This window comes from Phasianus colchicus, chromosome 2 (genome assembly GCF_987193195.1).
Source record: "Phasianus colchicus chromosome 2, bPhaCol1.hap1.1, whole genome shotgun sequence".
NCBI classification, from domain to species: Eukaryota; Metazoa; Chordata; class Aves; order Galliformes; family Phasianidae; genus Phasianus; species Phasianus colchicus.
The window spans coordinates 65,883,431-65,908,826 of NC_143437.1; the positions used below are offsets into that span (position 1 = coordinate 65,883,431).

Below are 25,396 nucleotides of genomic sequence, written 5' to 3' on the forward strand. Positions count from 1 at the left end.
GAAGGTTGAAAGTTTCAGGATGTACTGAAAAACATAGCATGAAATAACTCTAGATAAATCAGTTTATTCTATAAGAGAAGAACACACACACACACGCACAAAGAGCAAAAATATGTGGAGAAATCAGTTGTCAGAAAATTCTATGATAGTAGGCACATGGAAGATCATTTAAGGCAAATACATTTCTGATACAGACTCTACTGATGAAAAGATATTTACTGATGACCAAAAGAAGAGCAAAGGGACAGAATTCCCCCATCCTGAAGGCATTCAAGGCCAGGCTGGATGTGGCTCTGGGCAGCCTGGTCTGGTGGTTGGCGACCCAACACATAGCAGGGTGGTTGAAACTCAATGATCATTGAGGCCCTTTTCAACCCAGGCCATTCTATGATTCTATGAATTTCTGAAATAATATCGACTCCTGAACATCAATTGCAAAAGTGATTGACATGCCAGAAGGCATGAAATAGTACTATTAATACCTTCTGTAGAATGATAGCACTCCCTTAGAAATGGATCTCGGATAAAGGAGCTTTTTTTTTTTTTTTTTTTTTTTTAAGAAATGAAGTAAATTCACATGACAAAAATGTGACAACTTGGACAACTTGCAGACTTGCAGATAACTCCTGTTTATGCACTTGCTACAGCAGTGATAGTTCCTCTTTATAACTCCGGTCAACTTAATCTACATAACAACAGAAGAATAACAGGAATGTGATTATTACATGGTAATCAGGGATTTTTCTATTATTCCACAAAATAAAGCAGATGAAATAGAATAATTCCTATATCGATGATTCAAATTTTCAGTTTTATTTAAATTCAGATCACAGTTAGTCTGTTGACTGTTGTAAAGACTTTTTAAGGCGAAAAAGGCGAAGAATTCAGACAAATGAAGAAAAACTCATACAGTTAAATTAGCTTTGTTTTGTTTTCCAAAATAGCAAGTCCTGAAGAAATTTGCCCCCAAAAAGAATAATTAATATATATATTTATCTCAGAAACGTTATCTTTAAGAACATGTGAAGAATTAGTATGATCCCAGAGATCAAAATAGGCAACAGGATGTGTAAGACAAACTGGAGAAAAAAGGCAAGGTTAACCCTAGTTTTTCACTTAATAGAGTCAGAAAGTGCGATCATTTTTAAAGCAACTAAACCAGTTCCCAGGTCTTAAAAGGGTGCATGTCAGCTGGGAGGCCTGAAATATATTTGGGGAATGGTGCAAGAAAACATGCTGGGGACAGAGCAGCCTGAAGCATGGGACAATCCCTACACCACAGCAAGAGATGACCCACAACTTCTGCTCCCTCCCTCTTCCACTGCACTTTCAGTCTCAACAGAGGTTGGGTCCCATTGGAGCCACAAGAGACAGCTTAAAGAAATGGGCACAAGGTTGCTGATGGATTGGCTTGGCTCAAGCAGCCACAAGGCAGAAAAGGAACACATATCTGGGAAAGCTCAAAGACACTGAGAAAAAGAATGAGTGTGCCCCAGTCTAACACTAATAAGCATTTTCACTAACAATATGGATAGTGAAGTTGAGGGATAATTGTCAAATCTGCAAATGACATCGATTGAAGGGCATCTGCAGGTACTATGAAACAGAGCTGAAATTCAAAATGATCCGGGCATCTTCATCAGGTAATGTGAGCTAAACATAATTCAGGTTCATAAAAATCTTTATGAGGTAAATGATGCTCAAAAAACACCACGAGGTTAAAAAAAAAAAATCAGATAAATGAGCATAAGTGGAGAATAATCTGTCGGCAGTTCTTCAGAAAGGGAACTGAAAGGCTAGCAGATCAAACTTCAGCACGTTCCAATAATGCCATCATATTGCAAAAATAATAGTAGAAGGGTCAATTCATAAGCTGTATGGTGTGATCGTCACAGCCAGCTCAGTTCTAGTAAAGCCTCAGCTGTATTATTATGCCTATTTGCAGACATTACTCATTACTAAAGACATGGACTACCTGGACAGAACCCAAAATACAGATCTGGTAGTAAGCACAATCTTTAAAGGCTTATATTGTAGGAAGATTTAAAAAAAAAAATACAAATGGTAAAATATGCCCTTTAACAAAGTCAGTCTGTAGTCAAATAACTGGATAGTCTATGGTGCCCACAATGGGTGTGAAGGCCAGAACACAAAGCAATGGGCCCAAGTTGCACAAAAGGACCTTCCGTTAGACATTAAGAAAGTTTTTCCAAACACAGAACAACTGCCAGCTATCACAGATCAAAAGAGGCTATGGAGATTTTTAACACTAGTTAAGCTCTAGTTTGACATTAGATGAGCTATAAATTAGAGTAAGTACTATGATTCTTATTGTCCACCATTCAGTGATCTGATGGATGTATATAGCCCCGTATACATTCTTACTGGCTATTTATTATAACTCAAAAACTGTTGTTGTTGTTTTTGTTGTTGTTGGGTTTTATTTTGGTTTGTTTTTGTTTTTAACACACTCCAACTTGGTAGAACTCTGTAATATAATAGTTCTTTTCAAATCATTGTAGCATTTACTAATGCAATCAAATGTTCCATATAATTTGTGTTAAGGAATCAAGCAACACCATAACAATGGATCCTGTGCAAATAACCAGTTACAGGAAAGTTCATTAGTAATCACTGGTTATTAACATTGTATGCACTGAGCCTTTAAAAAAAAAAAAAAAACCCTTTGACTAGTTGTTCTAAACACAATTATCACCGATTGCCAAAGCAGCTACGGGGAGGGAACCAACTAGCAAATAATGCTTAATAATAAGAAGCTAATATTTAATAATAGAAAGTTAATACTTAGTTCATACTTAAACTTGCAAGTTCATACTTGTTTATAAAGCTAAACTGAAAACTTACAGAATGAACTAATTTTGTTTAGCACACTTAAGTATGACTGTAATACACATCTGTGGCTACACATCCAGTTTAGCCTTTCCAAACTTAGAAGAAAAACAGATCTGTTGTTGAGTCTCATAGGAATAGACTGCTGACACCATAGGATTCAGCTGAGTGAAATCAAAACAGATTCTTAAGCCTTTATTCAGCTACCACGTAACTCTGAGAGCATCTATAAGACTTCAAGATTTAAGATCTACTTATGGACATGCTCACAGTCACCTCAGCTTTGGCAGGGCTGACGGAAGGGCCTGTCTCATTCTACTGGCAAACAAGGAGAAAAACAAAACAAAGCAAATCTCCAGATCATGGCCCAGAGAAATTCAATCAAGTAGTTGTATTTTTCTTTAAAACACAATAAGAAGAGATCATAATGATAGTTTCTGTTACTCTTACAGAGATATAGCTCTTTATTATGCAGTTTTCTTTCCAGCCCAAAAGCAATCTGAAGTCATCCTTCTTTTTTCCTAGGAAATATTCTACTCAGCAGAACTTAAAATTTTACCTCAATTGGCAAAAAAAAAAAAATCTGGATAATAGAGCACAACTTGACAACTTGGGAAAACTAATTGGAAAAGGATAGATGTCAACATTTCCTCAAAGGTAAATGTAATACATGAAAAGAAATTCACAAGCCTGGATTTAGAGAGGACTTAAAGATGGTTTGTAGGCAGCACTTCCTGGAGCTGTCTGCAACTAGACACAAAGTCCAGTCTGCATATGAGTGAAAGAAGGTTCTACTAAGCTTTAATCATTAGTTTTCTTTACTCTGTACAAGAACAGCACAAAATTAGCTGTGATGCCACAGGCGCTTGAAGAGTTTAATTCAGGTCGAGATGCTTCAAGCACCCCAAAAAGATAAAAAACTGAGTTTACCAATCAAAATATTTTTTAAAAAATTTTGCAGTTTTATTTTCTGGACTTTGAACTGTATCCTTGTTTGACAGTACAGTTGTTTGGGTTATCCAAAAAATATACCAAGTGGCATGCTGATAGAAACTGATAGAATAGGAATTAGAATGGAACTCAGACCTTGCAATCTGCTGGTATTGCATAAACACAGGGACGTCTGCTTTGTTCCTCTCCTTCAACATCTTACTGTGTATAACTGAACACACCTGCTATCTACTGTATTTTTTGCAGTGAATTTTCAAATACTTCTAGTGGAAAACAAAATACACACACAACTTATTCTTTTCAGTTTCTATTCTTTTTGTACTTATGATTTTTACCTTTGACCAGTGTGCATTTGGAAAACATATGTTAAATATGTTTTCATAACAAATATGATTTTTTTTCTTCTTCTTTTTTTTTTTTTTTTTCCATTCCCACCAACCATCCCCCCAAAAATCAAAAGTGGATATAATTGTCAAGAATAAGTACTGCCAGATCAACACTGAGGAATACTGGGAAAGAAATGGGTGCACAGGATAATTACAGAAGTGGATAAAGGGGGAAAAATTCACTAACCTGGGCAGTCAAACTGCAGCAGATGTTGAGATCTGAAGGGAAATAAATGCAAAGATTAGAAAAGCAAGTAAAGCATGGGGAGCCACTGAAGATTTAGGGTCTCAGAAATAACCTGCTTAATTACATAGGACTTTACAAAACCAGAGCCTTGCTAGTCTTTCTGGGGAGACAGAAAAACGGTAGACAAAGTGGATGAGAAATGTAGTAGCACTAAAATCAACAATAAATATAACTTTCTCAGCTTATCACAACTATCCGTTACTGAACATCATTTAATAGTTACTATCCTATCTTTACAGTTGAGCAATAACCTCTGTGAAATGAAAAATGTAGTAGTCTTCAGGCAAATGAGTGATGGAGATCTGAAGAAATCACAGAACCGTTGAAATGAATGGGCTTCTTCAACAGCAGTCAAGGAAAGTAAGTGAACATGGTGATGGAGGGTGATTTTTGTTTCCCCCAGTTTAATAGTAAAAAATCCAGACATGCTGATCAGAAATTAAATACTTTTTATACTTTTTTTTTTTTTTTTTTAAATTTAAGCAGCAAATGTATGACTTAGCACAAGTGTTTCACAAAACAAAGACAATACTTACCTTACAAGAACTGAATTTCTTCAGGATGTGCTATGTGTATGTACTTTACTGTGGATGTGCATGTATTTTAAATGCTTGAAGTTGGCAGATGGTTGGTTACTACAGTCCATTCAGTATATGTCATCCTTTTCGCCATTCTTTGCACTCAGACATAAGGACAGCTATGTTTCTATTTGACTCCATTATGAAATCCAGAGACACACAACTTTAAGGGAGAAGTGCTGGATTAGGACTGTGCACACAAAATGCACCACCTGAAGAGCTTCAGTTATTGCAAGGTGTGTAATAACTATCTACTATGACTCCCTGAGCAGATTCACTTTCCATTGCAGGGAACACTACAGAACTGCCACCATAACACAGAGATGATCACTCTAGCAAGAACAGTAACTGAAACTGTTTTTTTCACAAGAGTCTCATCTAGAGATGTCACATCTGACAGTATTTAGGGAACACAATATCAGTTGGGTGTCCTTGAAGAATTACGAAAATATTTGAAAGCAGTATTAAGAACAATGGCTTGGGTCCTGTGGACAGTCCTTCAGCTACTGTAGCGAGGTTCAACCCAACTCTCCTCTAGTTTGTGCAGATGCAGCAGCTCAGCTCTGGTTGGGAGTATTCTGGGTGTTCACCATACCCTTTGTATTTTGCAGTATCATTCTTTGTAATTACTTTTTCTTTTTAAAGTTCTGCCTGGGGAAGGTGCCACTTACATGTGGAAAATGGTTATCCTTTCAAACGGGCAGAATAGAGAGACTGTTTACTCCTGAATAAATAAGGCCTTTCACAAACGGAATGCATAGAAGCAAAAACAGTTTTTGAAGTACATAGCAAGAACTCTGAACAAGCTTCTAGGAAAACTAAGTACAGAGGATCTCGCAAGAACTTGGCTTTTCATTTCTGAGTTGATTGCACAAGATGTCAGCAAGTCTTCCTGTTGGTTATGTTGTTTTTAAGGTAAAACAAAAAACAAAAAACAAAACCCAAAAAAACGCCTTGTTGTTGAAGAACAAGAACAAAGTGGATGTTCCAGCAAAAGTCAGTACGTACAGACCAGAAGACATCACTGTCTTTGTACAAGGACAGAATACATGGGTATAGCAATTAGATCCAGTAACTTCAGTGTAACAAATAGAGATAATCTGGAGACAGACTGGGCCACGAAGAGGAGATAACTGAGCCTATTGAAGCAATCTGAATTTGTGATGAAGCCTAGAAGGTGAATAAGTTTGTTTATACGCATAAACAAGTACTTCACAGAGATTCCAACTATTTCCATGCACCTCTTCAGAATAAAAAACCTGGTCCTCATCACTATGGTGTAAGTTTTGAGCTCATATCAGCTTTCTCTGAGAAGCAGATTGCCTAAATTTTTTTTTTTTTTTTAATGTTTTTTGTTATATCCATAGCTTTAAAGCTTCCATACACTGCAGAAGTACTATGACCTTTCTCTCTGACTATAGTCATAGAAAATATGACTGCAGTAGGCCCAGAGATTGTCTAGGAGAACAGATTCTTAAAAGTTAGATAGTTTATATTTTGGGAATACTGCCAATGAGTTTCTTCTCCCAGTGAACTGCTCACTACCATCACTGCCCTGCATGTCAGGAGGAATTCCCTCACAGAAGCTTTCCAAGGTCTTCCAGAACTTTGAGAAAACTGAAACAAATCCAGGAAAAAATACCTGTCCATTCAACAGGCCCACCCTCAGAAATTCACTGCACTGGAAATACAGCCTGGCATGTGGCAAAAGGTACATTTTTAATGTTGCGTTTTGATCTGCAAGACTGAACACAATCTAGAACTCAGTGAGATAACTATATCCTTGCAAATTGGCAACTGCAGCGCCCACTATTAGTGTTCAATACATCAAGGGAAAACGTGTGAATGCCAAGGGTTTAAAAATCATACCAAGCTCCTCAATCAGGCCTCTAAATATTTCATCACTAATTATTTTTTGTAAAGAAGATCCCCAAATTAGCCAGCTACCTTAAAGACCTGGGTTATAATCCTTGAAGCTGTCAGTAAATTAAATGACATGGATCCTGTATTGCCAATGAAACTGACCAACCATAGTCTAAGGAACGTGTGGAAGTGTAATGGAAACATGGTATCTTGAAAGCTAAGACAGAAGAACCAATCTCTTCATTACAGGCTGCAGATGAACAGGTCTCCCCAAACTTTCTGAGAAGGGAATGATTTCTTATTTCCCAGAAATCTTCCTACTGTAAATGGTGTCATTGGAAGGACAGCTGAAAGACCACGGGGAAGTAATGCCCTGAAAAGAAGTGGCATCCAGATGAAAGAGAGGCCAAGGTCACTATGCATCCTGGCTGGGTAATGCTCATTCAAGCCCTCAAAATGGGCCAAGCAGTCTCCAAAAGACAACCTGGCAAGTCACAATCTGTCACAGCTGTTTTAACTGAGCAGAGCAGCAGGTGACTGGCCTTTTAAGAACATCTCACTGGCACTTTTTCCTAGTCATTCCTGAGGTCTATAAAAAGAAAAGGCTGAATTGACTATCTTTGTGCAGCATGTGCATTGAGTCTCCTCTGTTGTTTTTTATGAAATGCAATATTCCTTGTTTTCATATAGAAAAGTATAGTAACGGGACATATATACTACAATATACTTTTATTTCACGGTGAAAAACAGGGTCTCTGTTTTTACAGGATTACAGCTATACAAAGTGTCCACTAGTGGCTGCCAGGCCTATTTAGACACTACCCCTTCACTCCATTGTTGCAAGGTTTCCCCACAAATCTGAAAAGCAGTTTATCAGCAGAGAAAGTGAATGTCATCTTCCAGTAACATGGGGTGCCAGCAGAACACAAGTCTGTACCTAACAACAGTGCTGAGGTTGCAGTATTTTTTTTTTTTCGGAACACCTTTCAGCTGGCCAGCTGCTTTGAAGCCTCACATTTTTATTTTGTGGTGAGTTTTCTTTTCCAGTACAGTTGATGAAAATCTCAGGGCGGAATCCAGATTGCTGCTTTGTTTCTCAGTGGCAATTTCTAGAAACTGAAGCAATATCTACCTATGTTCTAGGAACCAGGTCTCATTTCCATGTTCTTTGAAGGTTAGCTGAACCAATTCCTGGTATGTACAAATTCATAAAAGAAAAAAAAAAAAATCTGCAATACCTATTTACTGAAGGGAATAAATCCAGTATTTAAATCTGCCTCTCAAAACAGATTCTCCTAGGGAATATATTGGAAAAAAACAGCCAGGTACACATATTTTAGTTCTAAAACATGAAGCACACAGATACATGCATTCCACATAGCTCCTGTAACCAAAGGTCTTTACATATGCAAGTATGTACCCACCATGGAATATGAATGTGGATAAGCATCAAAATATAAAGTCAGATTTACAACCTTGAATTAAGAAACAGGAAACAAAGCAGGGTGAGAAATACTGAGAGCTCTGTTTCCTGAGCTATTCTGAAATATTAAGAGTACAGACAGTGTTATGGTAGCATTCACATTCAGGATGCAGTTCTGCATCCAAGTATATAATCACATTTAACCCCTCAGCCTAATTTTCAAACAGACCTGGCCATTCTTTAGGAGTACATGTTTCCCTTATTAATAAAAGCTATGGGACTTCAAAAGGTAATTCTATCAATATGCATTTTTATTCTGTTGCCTACAATCCTGCTTTGTTTTGAAAGGTTTGTTTTGTTGCTTCATCTTTGTTATTGCTGTTGTAAAACAAGTAATAAATACTTGCATTACTTTCTTGAATTATTTAATTATTCAATTCATTTTTCCATCAAACATTTGAAACTCAGGGCTGCAGGCGTCAAACACTATTAAAAAAAGACAGGACCTATCATTACCAACAAGAGGCACTCAATAAAAGTAACTGCTACACAGAATTACATTTTGAATTGAAACGGAGGTGGTGGGGATACTGTAAACATCTCAAGACAAATTACTGTCTGACTGAAACATTGCACAGAAAGAGTTAAGATGCTATTCTCAGTCTGATCAGTGTTTCTCACACTGGATGACTTATTGCTGTCAAAACACAATACAGTATTCAGCCACATTTTTTTGTGAACGTGTCACAACTGATACATACGTAAATCCATACTGAATTGAACCTACCTTATAAGAGATTATACAACAACACCCATTAAGTAGCATTTCTTTTTACTCTGCCAAACAACATACAAAAAGCAGGAGCATTCCTTTTAAACTACCTACCATATTATATCAAACTTTAAACAGAGTCAACCTTACACTCCTCAGTATTAACAGTGTACAACAAGGAGATACTTTTTAAAAAATCAGAGAGAGAGAACAGCACTGAAATACATTATATCAGCCTAGGATTCCTGAAAAACAAAAATCTTCTATTTCTTAGGAGAACAAGCATGGTACAAGAAGTGGCAGAGCAACTAGGTATGCTTTCTTTCAGTTACACTTAATACTCAGATGTAGAGAATCATTTCCTTGAATGAGATAGTTTGCATTAAAATAAGTTGGAAAGAAGGTTTTACATTAATCTCAGAGATTTCTGTTGTGGTCACAATTTAAAACTGAATGGGCTAAACTAGAATTTCACTGAATAACTGCTGAATAGCTGTTTAGAATGAATTTAAAACTGAGAAGCAGCATAGCCATGTGGTTTAGTAATCCCATGAACTATCAACTTCCTAATCAACAATCCCAATCACTGATAAGTATACAATAAAATTAAGCCAAAATCTATTTATAAGAATTCTCCTAGCCCAATTCCCTATAATTATATGGAATAGGACACCCACTAACAGAATCTGACACAAATAAGCTGGATTTTTAAAAGCTCTCATTTTTTTCCTCTCCTGAAAAGGACAAAAACCAATATACTACCTGTTTCAAATTCAGTGGATGGCTATCAGTCAAGTACTGGTAATTCATGCCAGCTAGCACAATATAAAACTTGCTCATTTGTTCAGTTTTAGTTAGAGCCAAGTTCTTGGGCAAGTTCTTTTCCCTGGTTTTAGCAGACATTTACTCTACCAAGCAAATACAGCGAACCTGGTTAAAATTATGAAAACTTGGCTATATCTCTTATTCCAAAACCTGAAATAAACTTGCATTTGTTTTTCACCACAAGCCTCGCAACTTGCATCCTCCATCCCAGTGTGCTTCAGGAAACACAGAAAAAGCAGACATCAGGTTTGGCCTCAGCAACAATCAAAAACCTTGCCTGGGAACATCAGGCTCTCTTGTAGTGCCAAGACAGTAGACAGCAGCCTACAGCACACCACGTCTGCCAAATCTAGGTCCCACGGGCTCAGATGGTGGCACAATTGGCAGGGACCGTGCCTGCTTTGCCATGTGGTCAAGGGCTCCCATCACACTGATAGAAAGTGCTGCTCAGGGAAGGAAAAATAGGACTTGACACATATGGAAAACAGGGGCACTGGGGTAGGAGGAAGGAAGAAACAGGCCAGGTGTCCCAGTCAAGCTGTTTTAATGGAAACCTGGGAGAACTACCAGATGCAGAAACTGGCTCAAGAAGTTCCAGTTGGTGTTTTGAGATTCACAGAAATGAAGCTGAAATTCTGATAGGTAGCACATAGGTAGAGCAGATGGCTAGGCATAGCTTTCAAGTCAGGAGAAAAGGAGACCCTGCTGCTACTTCTAGGAGAACAATTCACTACTTCACCTCTGAATCTTTCCCAGAGCACCACGTGTAGATTTGTCTTTCTAAGGCACTTGCAACTAGCTACCTAGCAGGCTGGATATTGCTGGCCACTCTCAATAGCAAAAAGTTTTATTATATTAAGTTGTTGGTTGTTCAAATGTCAAATCCTTTTTCCAGTATTGTATTAAATTAAAAAAAAAAAAAAAAAAAAAAACACAGTATACAATGTGACAAAAGTAATTTTCCTTTCCTAAAGCTGATTAAAGTAAACAGTGATTCTGTAGATGGACTAACAAAAAGCTACTTTTTTCTTAGCCTTCAACTTATCTGGTGCACTTGGAAGTATATAAAATATATTTTTATCAAAAGCATATCAAAATAGGCTTAAAAACCAATCCATAAATATCTATTGGATTTAAAGTATTTGTGTTGAAGGGCAGAATTCATGCTGTTCCCTCACAGGGGCATTCTCCAGCACTCACATTCAGATTTTCAAAATACAGATCCCCAGAGACTTTCTGACATTTCAGGGAGTTCTCCAGGAATACAGCAACACTCAGTAAGTCAGGCTGATGGTTGGACTTTATGATCTTGAAGGTGTTTTCTAACCCAGATAATTCTACAATTCTATACATCATTGCTTACCAGCAAATACGGTTCTTCACTTACTCACACTTTCATAAAAATAAATTCCTCTTTCAAGAGTCCAGTTTAAAAAAAAATACCTTTTGAAATTGAGTCATAGGGAAAAGTATATGCTTGGTTCTAAAAGCACACCTAAATTCTTGAGTGAGTTTATGTAGAATTATAGAAATGATGGTTTTAGCTGTGAGAACACTCCATTCTTTAAATCTCAAACAGCATGTTTACTGACAACTATATCACCACGTTTACCAAATCAGCCATTTCAACTTCTTAATTCTGTCACAAACATTACATTAAAAACAGCCTCCATCAAATTGCTTTCATACACTGGAGCTGAATTTGGCAGAGTTTCTGCCGATCAGATAAGGTGGAAAAATAATAACCAACACTTCTACTTGTATGGTCTTGTTCTTCAATTCTCTAGAAACATGAGCAGCTGTATCTAATCTATCTACCAGCATTCTTGATTTCATTAGGCAAAGTATTGCCAGGAAGCCAAGAGAAGTGATCCTTTCCCTCCAATCAGCACCAGAAAGGCTTCACCTGGAGCACTGTGTCCAGTACTGGACCCTCCATTAAAAGAGAGATCTGGACATAACGGAACAGTCCAGCGGAGGGCTGACAGGATGCTGAAAGGACTGGAGCACCTCTCCTATGATGACAGGCTGAGAGAGCTGGGCCTGCTCAGCCTGGAAAAGAAGCAGCTCAGAGGGACCTCATCAATGTCTATGAGTACCTGAATGGAGGATGCGAAGCAGATGAAACCAGGCTCTTTTCAGTGGTGCCCAATGTCAGGACAAAGGGCCATGTACCTACCTAGAGCATAAGAGATTCTGTCTGAACACCAGGAAGCACTTCCGTGCAAGTGATAGAGCACTGGCCCAGGCTGCCCAGAGAGGTTGTGGGGTCTTCTCCTTAGAGATCCTCAAAGGCTGCCTGGGTCTGGGCCTGGGCACCCTGCTGTGGGTGTCACTGCTTGAGCAGGGGTTGGACCAGATGGACCCTTCACACCTCAGCCATGCTGTGATTCTCTAATGCTTGCTCTATGACACATCCCTTCTACTCCTTTGAACGTTTTAATTCAGAACATTTCTATATAGAATTGACAAAAAAAATACAAGATATCACAACAGACAGGTCATCTAATGGAATTAAACTATTTCAAAGGACTATTAATTGGTTTATTGAGTAAGATCTACATATCATTGAAAACTAAGTTAAATTACTATCCATAAATAAAAGTCAGTTTATACCTTTTCAAATGCCTTTTTTTTACAGTTAAATATTTTTAAACCTTTCTATATTAGTTAAAATTGAGAACAAGGAACTAAGAACTTAACTGGCTTCCACTACTAGTTTTGATTAGAGCCCTGGAATCTCTTGATCACAGACAACATTAGAATTAATTTCATGTTTCTCCCTGTTTGTTTTTTTCAGCTGGGGAGGAATTATATTCTTCAGGGTGTCTGGTATAATATTATGTTTTTGTTGTAGGAGAAAAATACTGTTGATAACACAGCAATGCTTATAGCTGCTGCTAAGTAGTGTTGTACAGAGCCAAGGCCATTCGCAGTGAAGGTCCCAAGGAGCTGGGAGCAAAGAGAATAAGGACAGCGGACATAAGCTTGCCAAAGAGATGTTCCATAGCATGCAGAAGGAGTTTTGACAGGGATGGAAGTCCACTGCTCTCTTCTGCTGTTCGAGGAGCTAGCTGGGCACTGCCTGGTGGGTAGTGAGCAACTGCTTATGCATCATTTCTTCTATACATCCATATATATAAACATAATTATTACGCTTTTCATTTTCTCTTAGTAAATAATTTTATCTCAACCTTGAGTTTTGCTTTTTTTTTCCCCCACCCCCAGTTCTCTCCCCCATCACACTGGAAAGGTGGACAGTGAGCAGAACACAACACTCCCCAAAACAACTTTGACTTAAACACTGCTTCCTAACAGTGATTGCTTTCTTAGTCCATTATACAAAAGGGAATGACTGTGGTTTCAATCATATCGCATGAAGAATTAAAAAAGCGCACTTACCAAGTGAACATAAGGCACAAAGTATCCAAAAAGTGCAGCAGGAATCCCCAAAGCCCAGATTCGATAACTCATGACTTTGAAAACGGAGAAATTGAAAATCTTTTTTTCGGGAGGAAATCTGAACTTGCCCTTCTTTTCTCCCTCGTCTTTGGTGTTAGAAACAAGAGGTTTGTACGTAAAGCCAGCCAGAAACAGAATAAACATGAGGATGCACAGGACCCGTAATGTGTTGAACAGGCCAACAGAATCAATCAGAACTCTCAAGAGGAAGGGCAGAGACACAGTGAACAAGCTGCTGCCTGCAGTCACGATGCCATTCACTAGTCCAAGGCGTTTCTTGAAATAGTGCCCAAGAATGACCAAAGACGGCTGGTAAGCAAATGAGCAGCCACAGGCAAATAATACTCCATAGGTGAAATACAGAGGTTCAATAGTGCTGTATTAAAAATAAAAAATAGAAAAAAAAATTGTAAAACAATGTATGCTCACATTCAGATACCACACAGAAGAGTTTTTCCAATTAATTGACATATTTTCAGATATGAGTTAAGAGTTTGTATGTGGTTGCTCCAAAAGTAATGTGTCCTGTTTGGAATTCGCATGGAAATTACAAGTGCAAAGAGACAACAACTGTGTGATAGAACAAATTCTCAGCTATGAAACACTCTTGGTCAACACAGTCACCACCATTAGCCAATTTTTATGGATGAGCTGATTGAGACTCTTCATTTTGTGGTGTGACAGCTGTGCATGGCTGTCTGGAACATGGCTTGTCCTTCACATTGCTCTCACCACGGCTGAAATGCATCACCCACTGCCTCACTGTGCTCATATCCACTGTTTGGTCTCCATCAACATTCAGCAAACACTGATGAATGTCAACGGGTGCCATTTTTTTCCATGTGGATGAATTCAGTGACACATCTTTGCTTCATACACACTTCTATGTGAGACACCACACTGTCAAACTGCCCTTCTGCTGCCATCACATGACAACAAAATGTAATGGAATACTGGTGGGAAGGTTCAGTTTTACTGCCATACCCGTAACATCCACCTCTGATGTCATGGACCAATGTAATAAGTGGCATTACTTTCAGAGCAACCTTCATACTACCAGTATAAATGCTTTCTGTAGTGTTTTTCAGCACAGGATGTTATCTGCCAATATCCCTCTACACCACAGTATGACAATACACTTTGCAAGTTTCCCATGCCATTTTAGAAATTCTTAGAACATAGTATTTGATTCACAGGTCACACAGCAGGAACTAAGGTTTTACATGTTACTGTGCAAAAGAATACATTTGCAATATCACCGGTTCTTTCTACATTAAACTATCAATTTAAAATTTTGATTATATTTAAATTAGCCAAAAGAAACAACTAATTACCTTAGTCAATGGAAAAATATCAAAGAAACTAAAATCAGAATTTATGAGAGAAAGAACATAATACAGTAGGGACATAGAACTTTTTCTTCCTTCTGTGGATCCAAACAGTTTGCAGTCTGACACATTGAAAAATATTTTTTCTGCATTACAAATAATCTTACATCTCAGCTTCCTAAGAGATAAAACTTGTATTACATATGTAACAAGCAGTAAATCATATTTACATTCATCTGCTGCATGAAATATTACTGTTAAAACACTTCTATATCTGAACTATACTCCCTCAACTAACTGATAATATCAACATAAGTCATTTGATAGTGTGAGTAACATAATGAAATACTAAGAATGCACATTAACTTGGAATGTATTTTAACAAGAATTCATCTCTCATCCCAAGCTCACGACTGCTCCTCTAAAACAAAATTCTAAAAAAGCTACATCTTTAAAGCCTGTAAAAATTTTTGTTTGCACCTTCTGTGGTGTTTTTCCAGTAGAAATCAAAGAAATACAGAAGGATGGCAGCATTTGTTTCAAAAGAAATAGCTTTCCTTTTAATTTACAACAATGAAGTTCTTGTAGTATTTAGCAGTTACCACAAGATTGTCCTACACGGGGAGGAAGAAAAACTTTTTCCAATACGTATTCTTTTAGTTTTCACCTCAAATGTGGTGGCAATCTTCTGAAAACATATCAGGCAGAAGGTGTTCTGTTTTGCTTGCTTTAAATAAAATGTATTAATCTAAATCTTTACACTTAGATTAACTAAAAACAAAAATACACACACAAAAAACGGAAACATCTTTATGTAACAAAACAGTTTCCTTTTCCCATGAATATTATTTATTCCCAGAATAAATAAAAATACTAGCCTCAACACCTAAATCAAGACTATTCATCTTCTTTTCCTATAAACTTGTGATACGTTTTCACATTAGGGGACATATGCCCAAAGTAGGAGTACTAGTTCCAGATAGCACCACGTAGCACTGATATCCATCCATGCAGATAAAAGACAGCTCACACGAGTCTGGTTCAGAGCAAAGGCACAGAAAACACTTTCACAAGCCTGTTGATGTTGGTAGAAAGTGTAGAAATAGATATTGGTATTTCTACATAGAAAACTGTTCTGAACTCTATGCAGACTGAGAACCAGAAATAAATGCAGCTTATTTTCCTGCTATTTCTTACCCTATCTTCACTAACTGGCTTCTGCTGATGACTAAAATGAGAGAGTAAGTTTCCTGTTTCCTCATCTTCTACTATGCTTCTTGGGATTTATTCTGCAAAAATTATAGAAAATGAAGTGTAATCTGGAGGGAAGACAAACACTCTACTACTATTGAAGTATATTCAGTAGAGACTTCCTCACAGTAAGCCTTAAGGATCCATCATTATACCAATGTTTTTGCTATCTTAATATTTGGCAGCTGGACTGGTAAGAATAGAAGAAAACTTCGGATTTGATTGGAACATTAACACCTCCCTGGAGGTTACTGCATAGTTTTGCTATTGATAAGCTTATACAAGTGGCTCCTCACAATTAGGATGTGCTGTTATGAGGTTACATTACATCTTACAAATAATTTTTGAATTTGAAAGCACTGCTTTTGATTATTCACGGTAGTCATAGCTAGAAAAACAGCAATAGAACAACGTCTTCAGCTATAAGATAAAGTAGCATTACTTATTCCTTCGTACTCAGTTGATAGGATCAGCATAAAACTGATAGAAGTACTTTGAATGCAATTTAAAAAGATTGTTTTTACCTTACAAAAGAACTTGACAGGAGTCCAACAAAACCTAATGCAGCTCCAATAACAGCAACTTTTCGACAACCAAACAGGTCTGTGAATATGCTGACTATTGGAGAACAGAAGAAGACCATTCCCATAGAGAGTGAGCTCACCCATGCTGCAGAACAGAAAAAGACAGCACATTTTAGAAGATTGCACGATTTAAGCTTTCAGCAACTACCTGTTCTAATTTAGCACAGCATCATACCTATGGCTATTTATTTGAATACCTTTACCTAACATAGTACAAATGAAAACCCTGACCAATTCACATGATCAAATAATTTAGATTTCATCAGCTCAAAGAATACAACTGACTTTAGTCGTAAAATAAATAAATAAAAATTATTTTTAAACACATTTACTCCACCATGGACTAAGCTGGAATTCACACTGATGACCAGACCATTAACAATAACTTGTAGACACAGGTAATTCCACGTTCTTTCTGAAATTTATTAGCACATTTCACTTGATATACTTTTATACTTTTTTTTTTTTTAACCTCAAACAGCTAAGTTTGCTGAAAAGTTTAACAAATGTTGTATTTAATTGCACAGATCTAGATCAAGCTGGAGCTTTACAAACATTGCTTAACCTATAGTTCTTTGTTTATCAGTGAGTCTTCAGATCATTAAGATTTAATTCAGGTAAGCATACTAAAGTTATACACTTCTGTGGCTGAAAAACAAACTACCGTATCTTCAAGTAAATTAGGTGTAAGACTATTTGATTCATTTTAAATTAAAAATCAACTTTCTTTTTCACTTTGTACAGGTATTCAAATGGCATCATTTATCAGCTATCATGTAGTCATTCTTTCAAATACACATTAGTGATATATCACCCCAGAGTTCTCCCAGGTCATAAAGGTAATCTATTCAGAGACATAAACAAGTCTGTTATATCTCTTTAGAAAAAAAAAATTGACCTACTGGCTAATGAAAAAAAGCTGCTGAAGCAAGACACACAAAAAAATATTTTAACTTGTTTCTGAATTGTATGGAAGATAAAAGAGCTCTTTCCATCTGGAATAGGTTTGAAGTCCTGTAACTGGGATTTTACTTAGTTTATCTTTGCTAGTGACAGTTAGATAAACAATGGCAATTCGGTGACAAAGGCAAATAACATTATCTGAAAAAATAAAACACGCAACCAACAGACCTAAGGAAGCATATTTGGAAGCAGATACACCAATACCAAGCTTTAGAAGTAGTTGCTGAAGTGCCTATGAGGCATGGCCTGGGCACTATGAAGACCCCATTGTGCTAGGCACTGAAATAAACAGAGTAAAACAAACAAGCAAACAAAACCATTTCTTCAAAAGCATTTAGAAGATAAACGAAAGACAAAAGAGAACAGCTGGTTAGAGACAAATAGAAATGAGAATATATGAAATAAAACCTTCCTTTTAGGAAAAACAATGATTTCAACGAACTGCGACCTGTTTTGAACAGTTTATTGAGAATGTGATAAACACCATGCAGTTTCAAGGAGCGATTTGTAGAAGAACGAGGTACTTTTCATGGGTAGTTGTTGCATTTGCTGATTAGCCTGGACTACAAAGCTCTGTCAACCCTGCACTCTGTGACACTAAGTTTCAGGCTGTACAAAGGAAGAGCAGGCAACAAGTGAGCGAAACAAGGCCCCTGAGACACTGAAAGGGAAGGACACTGGAAGAGTTTAACTTGTATAAGGCCACGGACCAAGTTGCTTCATAGCCCTGTGTAAGAGTGCAGCAGTTCTAATTTCCAATCAGCACAGGCTGTGTGATTCACGCAGCATTCTCCTTGGTTGAAGCAAATAGTTCACAGGACTTTTACAGGCCTTCAAAGATAATAAAACTAGAATATAAAAGCCTTAGGTGAAAACATTTAGCTCCAATGACATTCAGTTAACTTGCTGACTTTGATTTTCATGTTTCCTAATGAAAGAAATACACCTTTTATCACTTGTTTCTTTTCTTATTACAGCAATGACAAGCTAAGCCTAAAATAGGAGAAAGGTTCCACAGATTTCCCGCATAATGTGGGGTAAAAAGGAAGGGCAGCAGCCTTATCTGAGGCAATTCACAAACAGTGCTGTGACAGAACTCCAGAAATGGCAGTCCATGCTCTATCACTTCTCTATCACACACCTAAAGCAAACTGAAGCCCTTTAACTTACAGTTCCTGGGAGATTCTTGGATCCCACAGAAAAGGAACTCGCACAGATTCTTTTGGCATGCCTGGTATAAACACCCTTATTATGACTTAACAAAAAGAATGGTTTTTAAGTTAACTTCACACGTGTGCATAATTCAAGGAAATTTGTCTTTATCCTTTGTGAAGAAGCTGAGTGCACACACACACAAAAGAAAGCAGAACAGCACATGTGAACCTTATTTCCTGAAGGCAAGCATGCCTTGCTGCGGTAACGTGATCGCATGAGAAGTTGATGGGTATGAAATATATAAAATATAATCTAAGTAATTTTCAATTCTTTGTTCTAATAAGCTTTTCTTATATTTCTTCCACTTCTTCCACTCTGTATGAAAAAAAGGTAAAATTAATTGTATTTGGCATTTTAAAATACAAATTATAACAAGTGTCACAAACAACTCATATGAAAAAATCCAAATGTAGCTTGCCAGGATCGCACGAGTTCTCTAGAGCACTTATTACATATTGATTAAAACACTCTTCTTCCAGGCTACTGGCTGCTTTCCTACTCACACGTTGGCCATATTCCAGAGCTGTTAATTCAGATACTAATGTAACAACTAACCTCTGTATTCGCGTTGATACTCACACGCAAAACATTTTGATCGCCCTAGAAAAAGAGCTATTCCTACTGAAAGCACTTAAACTTTCCTTGGGCACTGGAACTTCAGAACTTACTTCTCAAAACACGTTATTGCAAAACAACCAGTTCCTGAAATTCCCTAGACGTTACTCCTCAAATTAAAAATATCAGAGCAGAGAGTCCATGGGTAGCAGCCATACTGAAGTGTTCCTGAGCCACTGAAACACAGTATATTATTTAAAAAAAAAAAATTACTGTAACTAAAATCGTACCGAAATAAGAATCTCAGCTATGTCCTTTTCTTATCAGTTCACTACAAATGGAAATAATGCAGCTGTAAGCAAAGAATGTTTGTACGTTACTTCTCTGTCCAAGAGTCTACAGCTATAAAACCACAGCACACACTCCACAGATATGCTGCCGTTTTATTGCTTTTAAAAAAAAAAGTGATTATGATTTAAATAGCATAACTTTCGTCTTCAGCAATAAATGTAAGTAGCCATTATCTGTCAGCAAAAATCGTCCCCATTGTCACAGCTGGATTGCATAATATACATTTATACCCCAAGCTGTCAAATGCTTTAGTTCATTCTGCAGACAGAAACATTAGGACTTACAAGACAATGGAAAAGAAAGCATTAATAGCATTTCACACTGAAATGCTTCTACTGTGCACAAATTTAAAGGCTCCCCCTCTATAGAATTCCTGTTTACTTCTTTTTTCTTTTTTTTTCTTCTGTGCATTACACTGAGATTATCAGTTTTATCCTCACAAAAGCCTTTCAAGTGGTTGGCTTAATACAGCACTAACACCCTTCATTCTCTGATGAACTTAAAGATTTTTTTTTTTTTAAAGTATCTTCCCCTGGGAATTTTTGAGGCAGGGAACAAAAAGCCATTGTTTGGAAGATATAAGGCAAATGAAGAGAAGAATATTTAAGTTGAGGAGTCAATATCAACCCCCAAAATATTTTGTCTGCCCACATTAAAAATCAGATGTGTTTGCGTAGCTCACGTAGCAAATCAAGACAGAAGTAGAACTTGGGCTCTCTGAGTAGCTTGCAGAACAATGTGTTTGGAATTGCACATGCAGAGATCTTGATAAACAAGATACACTGAATGCCACAGCAGATTCTCTTAACATAATTCTATAGCTGGGCTGTGAGATTTGCAGGACAGCCATTCCCTACACCTCTGCTCAACATCAGACATCCTTCCTAAAAATCCATTCTCTCACCCCATTGTGCAACCAGTACAACACTTCAGGCTGTACTGCACTAGAGTTTGTAGTGCCTACAACGATGCTGGATAATAAAGTGCTGTGTTTTAACTCATGAAGAACAGAAGGTGCAGAATCAGGGACAACCTGCTTTAGAGAAAGCCTCCACGTTTATGAAGTGGAAACAATACTTCTCTCACATACTAACAAAAATATGTGAAATTCTTATTGTTTCGAGAACTCTAGAGAGCAGATTTCTAAGACAAAATACTTTGAAGTGATCAAATGAAATAAGCTATATGGGACAAGTTATGTGGACAGCAGGTGTTTAGTAGCTTTCATCGTCACACACTGAAAATGTTTATGTGGAAAAGTCTACTGTAATAAAATTACAATATAGAGTTAATATAACTGTTTAAATAATGGCACTTAGTAATTTCTGAATGCATGACTTTAACATTAGCTAGGAGTTTTCCTTTTGTACTACAAAAAACACTACAAGAAAAGGGAAGGACAATATTTACTAGATAAAAACTTCATGCTTTCATTAGGTTATTAGTTGTGAGTTATGCAAGAATAGGACAGAACGTAGGTACTCCCCAGCCTCAAACCAGTAACAGCTGAGGAGATTTCCTGAATCACACTTTTTTGTTTTAAAAGAAGTTAACCTCTATCTTTTTCAGCATATCCTGGTCACTTTCATTTCTTTCCCTCCCAGAACAATTCCATATTCTCAGCACCCACAACACCTTAAAGAAAACTGCTCTGTAATTCCACTCTGGGCTGTGTGTAGGATCTCCAGTTCTACTGTCCAATTACCTACAAAGGCATACCATTCAGCAAAACATACAAATGGCTTCTACAAGATTATTTTATACTTTAGAGAGGAAATTTGGGAAACCCAGATGCTTGTTCAAAGCAATTTCTAGAGATGCTTAGCTCTTATTCATGATTCCTTGCCTGTATAATCACATTTACACAGCATTTCTTTTAAGAACAAAAGAACTGCAGTACTGTGTAGATCAGTATCCTTTCTGGCCATCACAAAACACTGAGCCAAAGAACACCTGAAACAGGGCTAGCATTCTGCAGGACCCTGCCTGTGTACTCCCAACATTCAGAAATAAGCAGCATAGAAACCTCCAATGCAGAATGTTTCATCTTCAAGAACAAGAAATTCTATCAATACTACTTTGGCTTCACTGCATTTGTCTGTTATCAGCTACAGAACACACTCAAGCACCAGTGCCCACAGATGATGATAATTAAGAAAAAAATCCCCTTTGTTTTTGATACCATTCAGCTTCCTCTGCTGTAAGAAACATGAACTGATCATCCCTATATAATTTCCTCTTGCAACCCTTTATTAGAGATATTCACAAGTCTCTTCTCTGAGTGAAGCACTTTTACGGACTTTTGTCTTTGCACAGAAGCTTCGTAGTTTTCCCACTCCCCACCCCTCTTCACACTGAGGCTTCTGATTTTATTATAGTTTCTGAGATAGAGTAGTTAGAACTTAATACAGTATTTAATACAGAGCAAACAATACATTTCTGCCCTGTTTTTTTAGTTTAATTCTCTATCTCCTCATTATCCTTTAGGAAAAAAAAAACAGCAACAACAACACTATATCACTATACCAAGTGTCCCAGAGTAAAAATGCTTATAAAACTATAGGGAAAGGGGAAAAAAAAAAAAAGGAAAAAATCCCACAATAAACCTTACTCCCCCACTAGTGATTAACAACTGAGATAGAACCCACCTGGGTTTTCAGCATGCGATTGGATTATATTTCCTCCAATAAGCAGTGATTTGCACATACGTACTCAGAGTTTAATCAGCAGTAACTCAACAACTCAGCAAGTCTAAGAGGGCTACCAACATGCTCATACATGAATACAGGCTACAGCTTTGGATCTGTTGTTCAGCCTGCAGATGAGAAGTCCAGCAGCTCAAAAGAAACCTAGTTATTGGCTCCAGATATCCAACAGATGATCAGTATAGAATCAATGGTGAACAGCAATGGGACAATGAACAACTGAGGCAAACAATAATAAACATCACTCAAATTGTATGTTACAAAGTGGTTTTTTCCTCAGTGAAAGAAGTCAAAGGAAGACTGAAATTTTTACTCTTGGATATGTTGAAAATCAGGCTGGACAAGGTCTTGTGAATAATCTTATCTAATTTAGAAGTTCAACATACTTTTGAAAGGTGCAGTTTTGAGTGCGTGTGGGGGCAGGGAGCACTAGACCACATAGCTAGTCTCTTCCAACTCAAGTTATTCCATGATACTGAAACTCACAGAGGAACATTCTAACAGTTTTAAACCTTTGCTTCTTGGGAAAATAAGTGGTGAAGCCCATATTGACAAATGCCAATAGCTTTCTTCAGGAAAAAAAAAAATCTTAGGTTAGAAATGTTAGCCCAACTATCAATCCCTGGTTTGTGGAACTTAAGAACAGGCAAAGACTCCTTCAGGTAACTAAAAAAAAAAAACTGGACTAAGCTGTAAGATGCTGTACACACACACCCTTCCAAAAAAATGGAAGGAGTCAATGTCCTGGATTTTTAAGCGAAAGAGATCTTTATATGTAGACCTCATCGGACCTATTAACAGTATAGTTGTTTAAAACTATAAATCTCCCCCCATACTGATGCAGTTTTTCCATTGAAACTCTTTTCTTCCTATTAGCAGAGGCAGAGTGCTAGCTTTCACCTAAGACACTGCAGATACATCCTCTTTCATGCATCATCAACTCCCTTTTTCTTCCAAGGAAAAAAAAAAAAGTAATTTCTAAAACAGAACAGATGTGAATTAATAGTTCAACAGAACCATTAGAACCAGCAAGTGTCACAATAACCTTCCATATCCAGAGCCCCTGCAGGTCAACTACCTAGAAGTTGCCAGCCCTATTTTTATCCAACCTGTCACTAGCCAAAGACATCAGATGACCTGTACTGCATTCCTTGCTCACACAAGCCTGTGAAAATTGTTTCTCAGACCACTCACTAACTTCTCATGAATTCTGAGGAACTTCACTAGATTATCCTCATGTGCCTATGATAAGGGGCACAGAGGGGAGAACAGAATTTCCAGATAGCTACCCATTTACTGAGCAATCTGCAGATCACAGAACTGTATGTCAGTAGAAAAAGAAGAGAATATTTTGAAATGTGTGCAGTATTGTGACATCTAGAATTCATACTGTCATAAAGTACTGCTTGTTCTACTCAAAAATATTGCTGATCCCATTAGTGCAAGTATGCATTTAAGGACTAAAAATAAACTTATGACATAATGCTGCCACAGGAAGTGTCCTCTAACTCTGAACTTGGGTTACACTGCAGATGTCTGAGGTAGGCTCTCCCTTAAAGAAATACTATAGAACAAAAATGAATACTGCTTTAAATGAAAATTCTAAAGTAGGGCAAAGAAAATTTAGTGCAACAAATCCTTTGGAAACCAAAGATATCTTGAACAGGCTTTAAGAATCAGAATGATCTATAAAGGATTCTAATCAGAAACACACACACATACACACACACACACACACACACACACACAGAGATCAAGCTTAATACATAAACATGTATGAATCAGAGACTAGTGGAAACCTCTCACAGGAATACAAGGCATTAGTTTTTCCCCCACTCTTCCTTTTCCTTGTCCTTGGGGAATAAGTTAATTATTCAGTGACCTTATTACTGAAAGATCCAGGGAATTACAATGAGTCAGAAACCAAGAACTATATATGACCCACTGGATCCCAATTAAGAGATCTCTGTGCAGATACACTGTTTCCATTAGCAAACTGTACGCTACCACAACATTAAGTCATTAACAGACAATCTGAATTGGTTTGTGCTGAGCTCAGCAGATTTTACAAATAGCTGCAAGATTTCACACAGAATCACAGAATGGCCAGGGTTGGAAGGGACCTCAAGGATCATGAATCTCCAAGCCCCCTGCCACATGCAGGGCCACCAACCTCCACATTTAATACTAGAACCAGGCTGCCCAGGGCCCCATCCAATCTGGCCTTGAACACCTCCAGGGACAGGGCATCCACAACCTCTCTGGGCAGCCTGTTCCAGCACCTCACCACTCTGATTAACTACATTTATGTGTGTCATCTCTTCAGTATGCTTTGTGATCGTCCAAAATGCTATTTCACATATGAGTGCAGCATATGTGATGCAACAGGGTGGGAAGACATATAGGCTTGCCAGTATGTTATGAAATTACTTAAGTTTAAGTAATGGGAGTAGGAACCATATAAACAGTATCAAGTCAGAACACAACATTGATTTCTTCTATGAAATTCTATTTCTTCTTCTTTATATGTTACATGTTTCTGTCTTCAGAGTCTCTACTGAGATCAAGTCTTTGTGAGCACAAGTGTCAGGAAAATAGAAAGCAATCAGAAAAGAGCTAGACGTAGTGATGGAGGAAATCTGATTAATTCCATTACTTCATTTAATTCACACTCAATAAAATAACGCAAGCAGAGATGCCTTGGGGTTTTTTTTGGTTGGTGGTCCCCACCCTAAATAAATAAATTAAATACTACTGTTGAATCCAAGGCAAACAGGAAAATGATTATGGTTTTTGTTTTGTTTTGCTATTTTTTCCAAATTACATAATACAAAACCTGAATACAGAAAAGTGTCCTTACAGACAAACAACTTCTACTAGCAGAGAGACTGCATATCTTCTATACAATTGGAAAAGTTAGAGGAAAATAAACAAGTGCTTAAGTTAAGAAAAGCTACAGTAAAAATTCAAAAATAAAAAACAAGATGTTAATCAAAATACTGCTGGTAGAGATTATAGGCATTAAGCCTTCAGGAACCTTCAAAAAAAAGGTTGAAGTCAATCATTAACAGAAAAACGTATGCATTT

At 37.3% G+C, this 25,396-nt stretch overlaps 1 protein-coding gene across 4 annotated transcripts in view; it reads right to left on the reverse strand.

The window, feature by feature from the left end:
- SLC16A10 (solute carrier family 16 member 10) overlaps positions 1 to 25,396 on the reverse strand; it is a 66,086-nt gene that overhangs the window by 12,679 nt on the left and 28,011 nt on the right. For all 4 annotated transcript variants that reach the window (XR_016464412.1, XM_090135883.1, XM_031611247.2 and 1 more), the window contains exons 2-3: positions 16,461 to 16,605; positions 13,298 to 13,733 (exon numbers count right to left, since the gene is read on the reverse strand). Coding sequence is in view for 3 of the 4 variants with exons in the window: in XM_090135883.1 (XP_089992009.1) it covers positions 13,298 to 13,733; positions 16,461 to 16,605 (581 nt within the window). In the remaining variant the exon portion in view is untranslated. The remainder of the gene's footprint in view (positions 1 to 13,297; positions 13,734 to 16,460; positions 16,606 to 25,396) is intronic.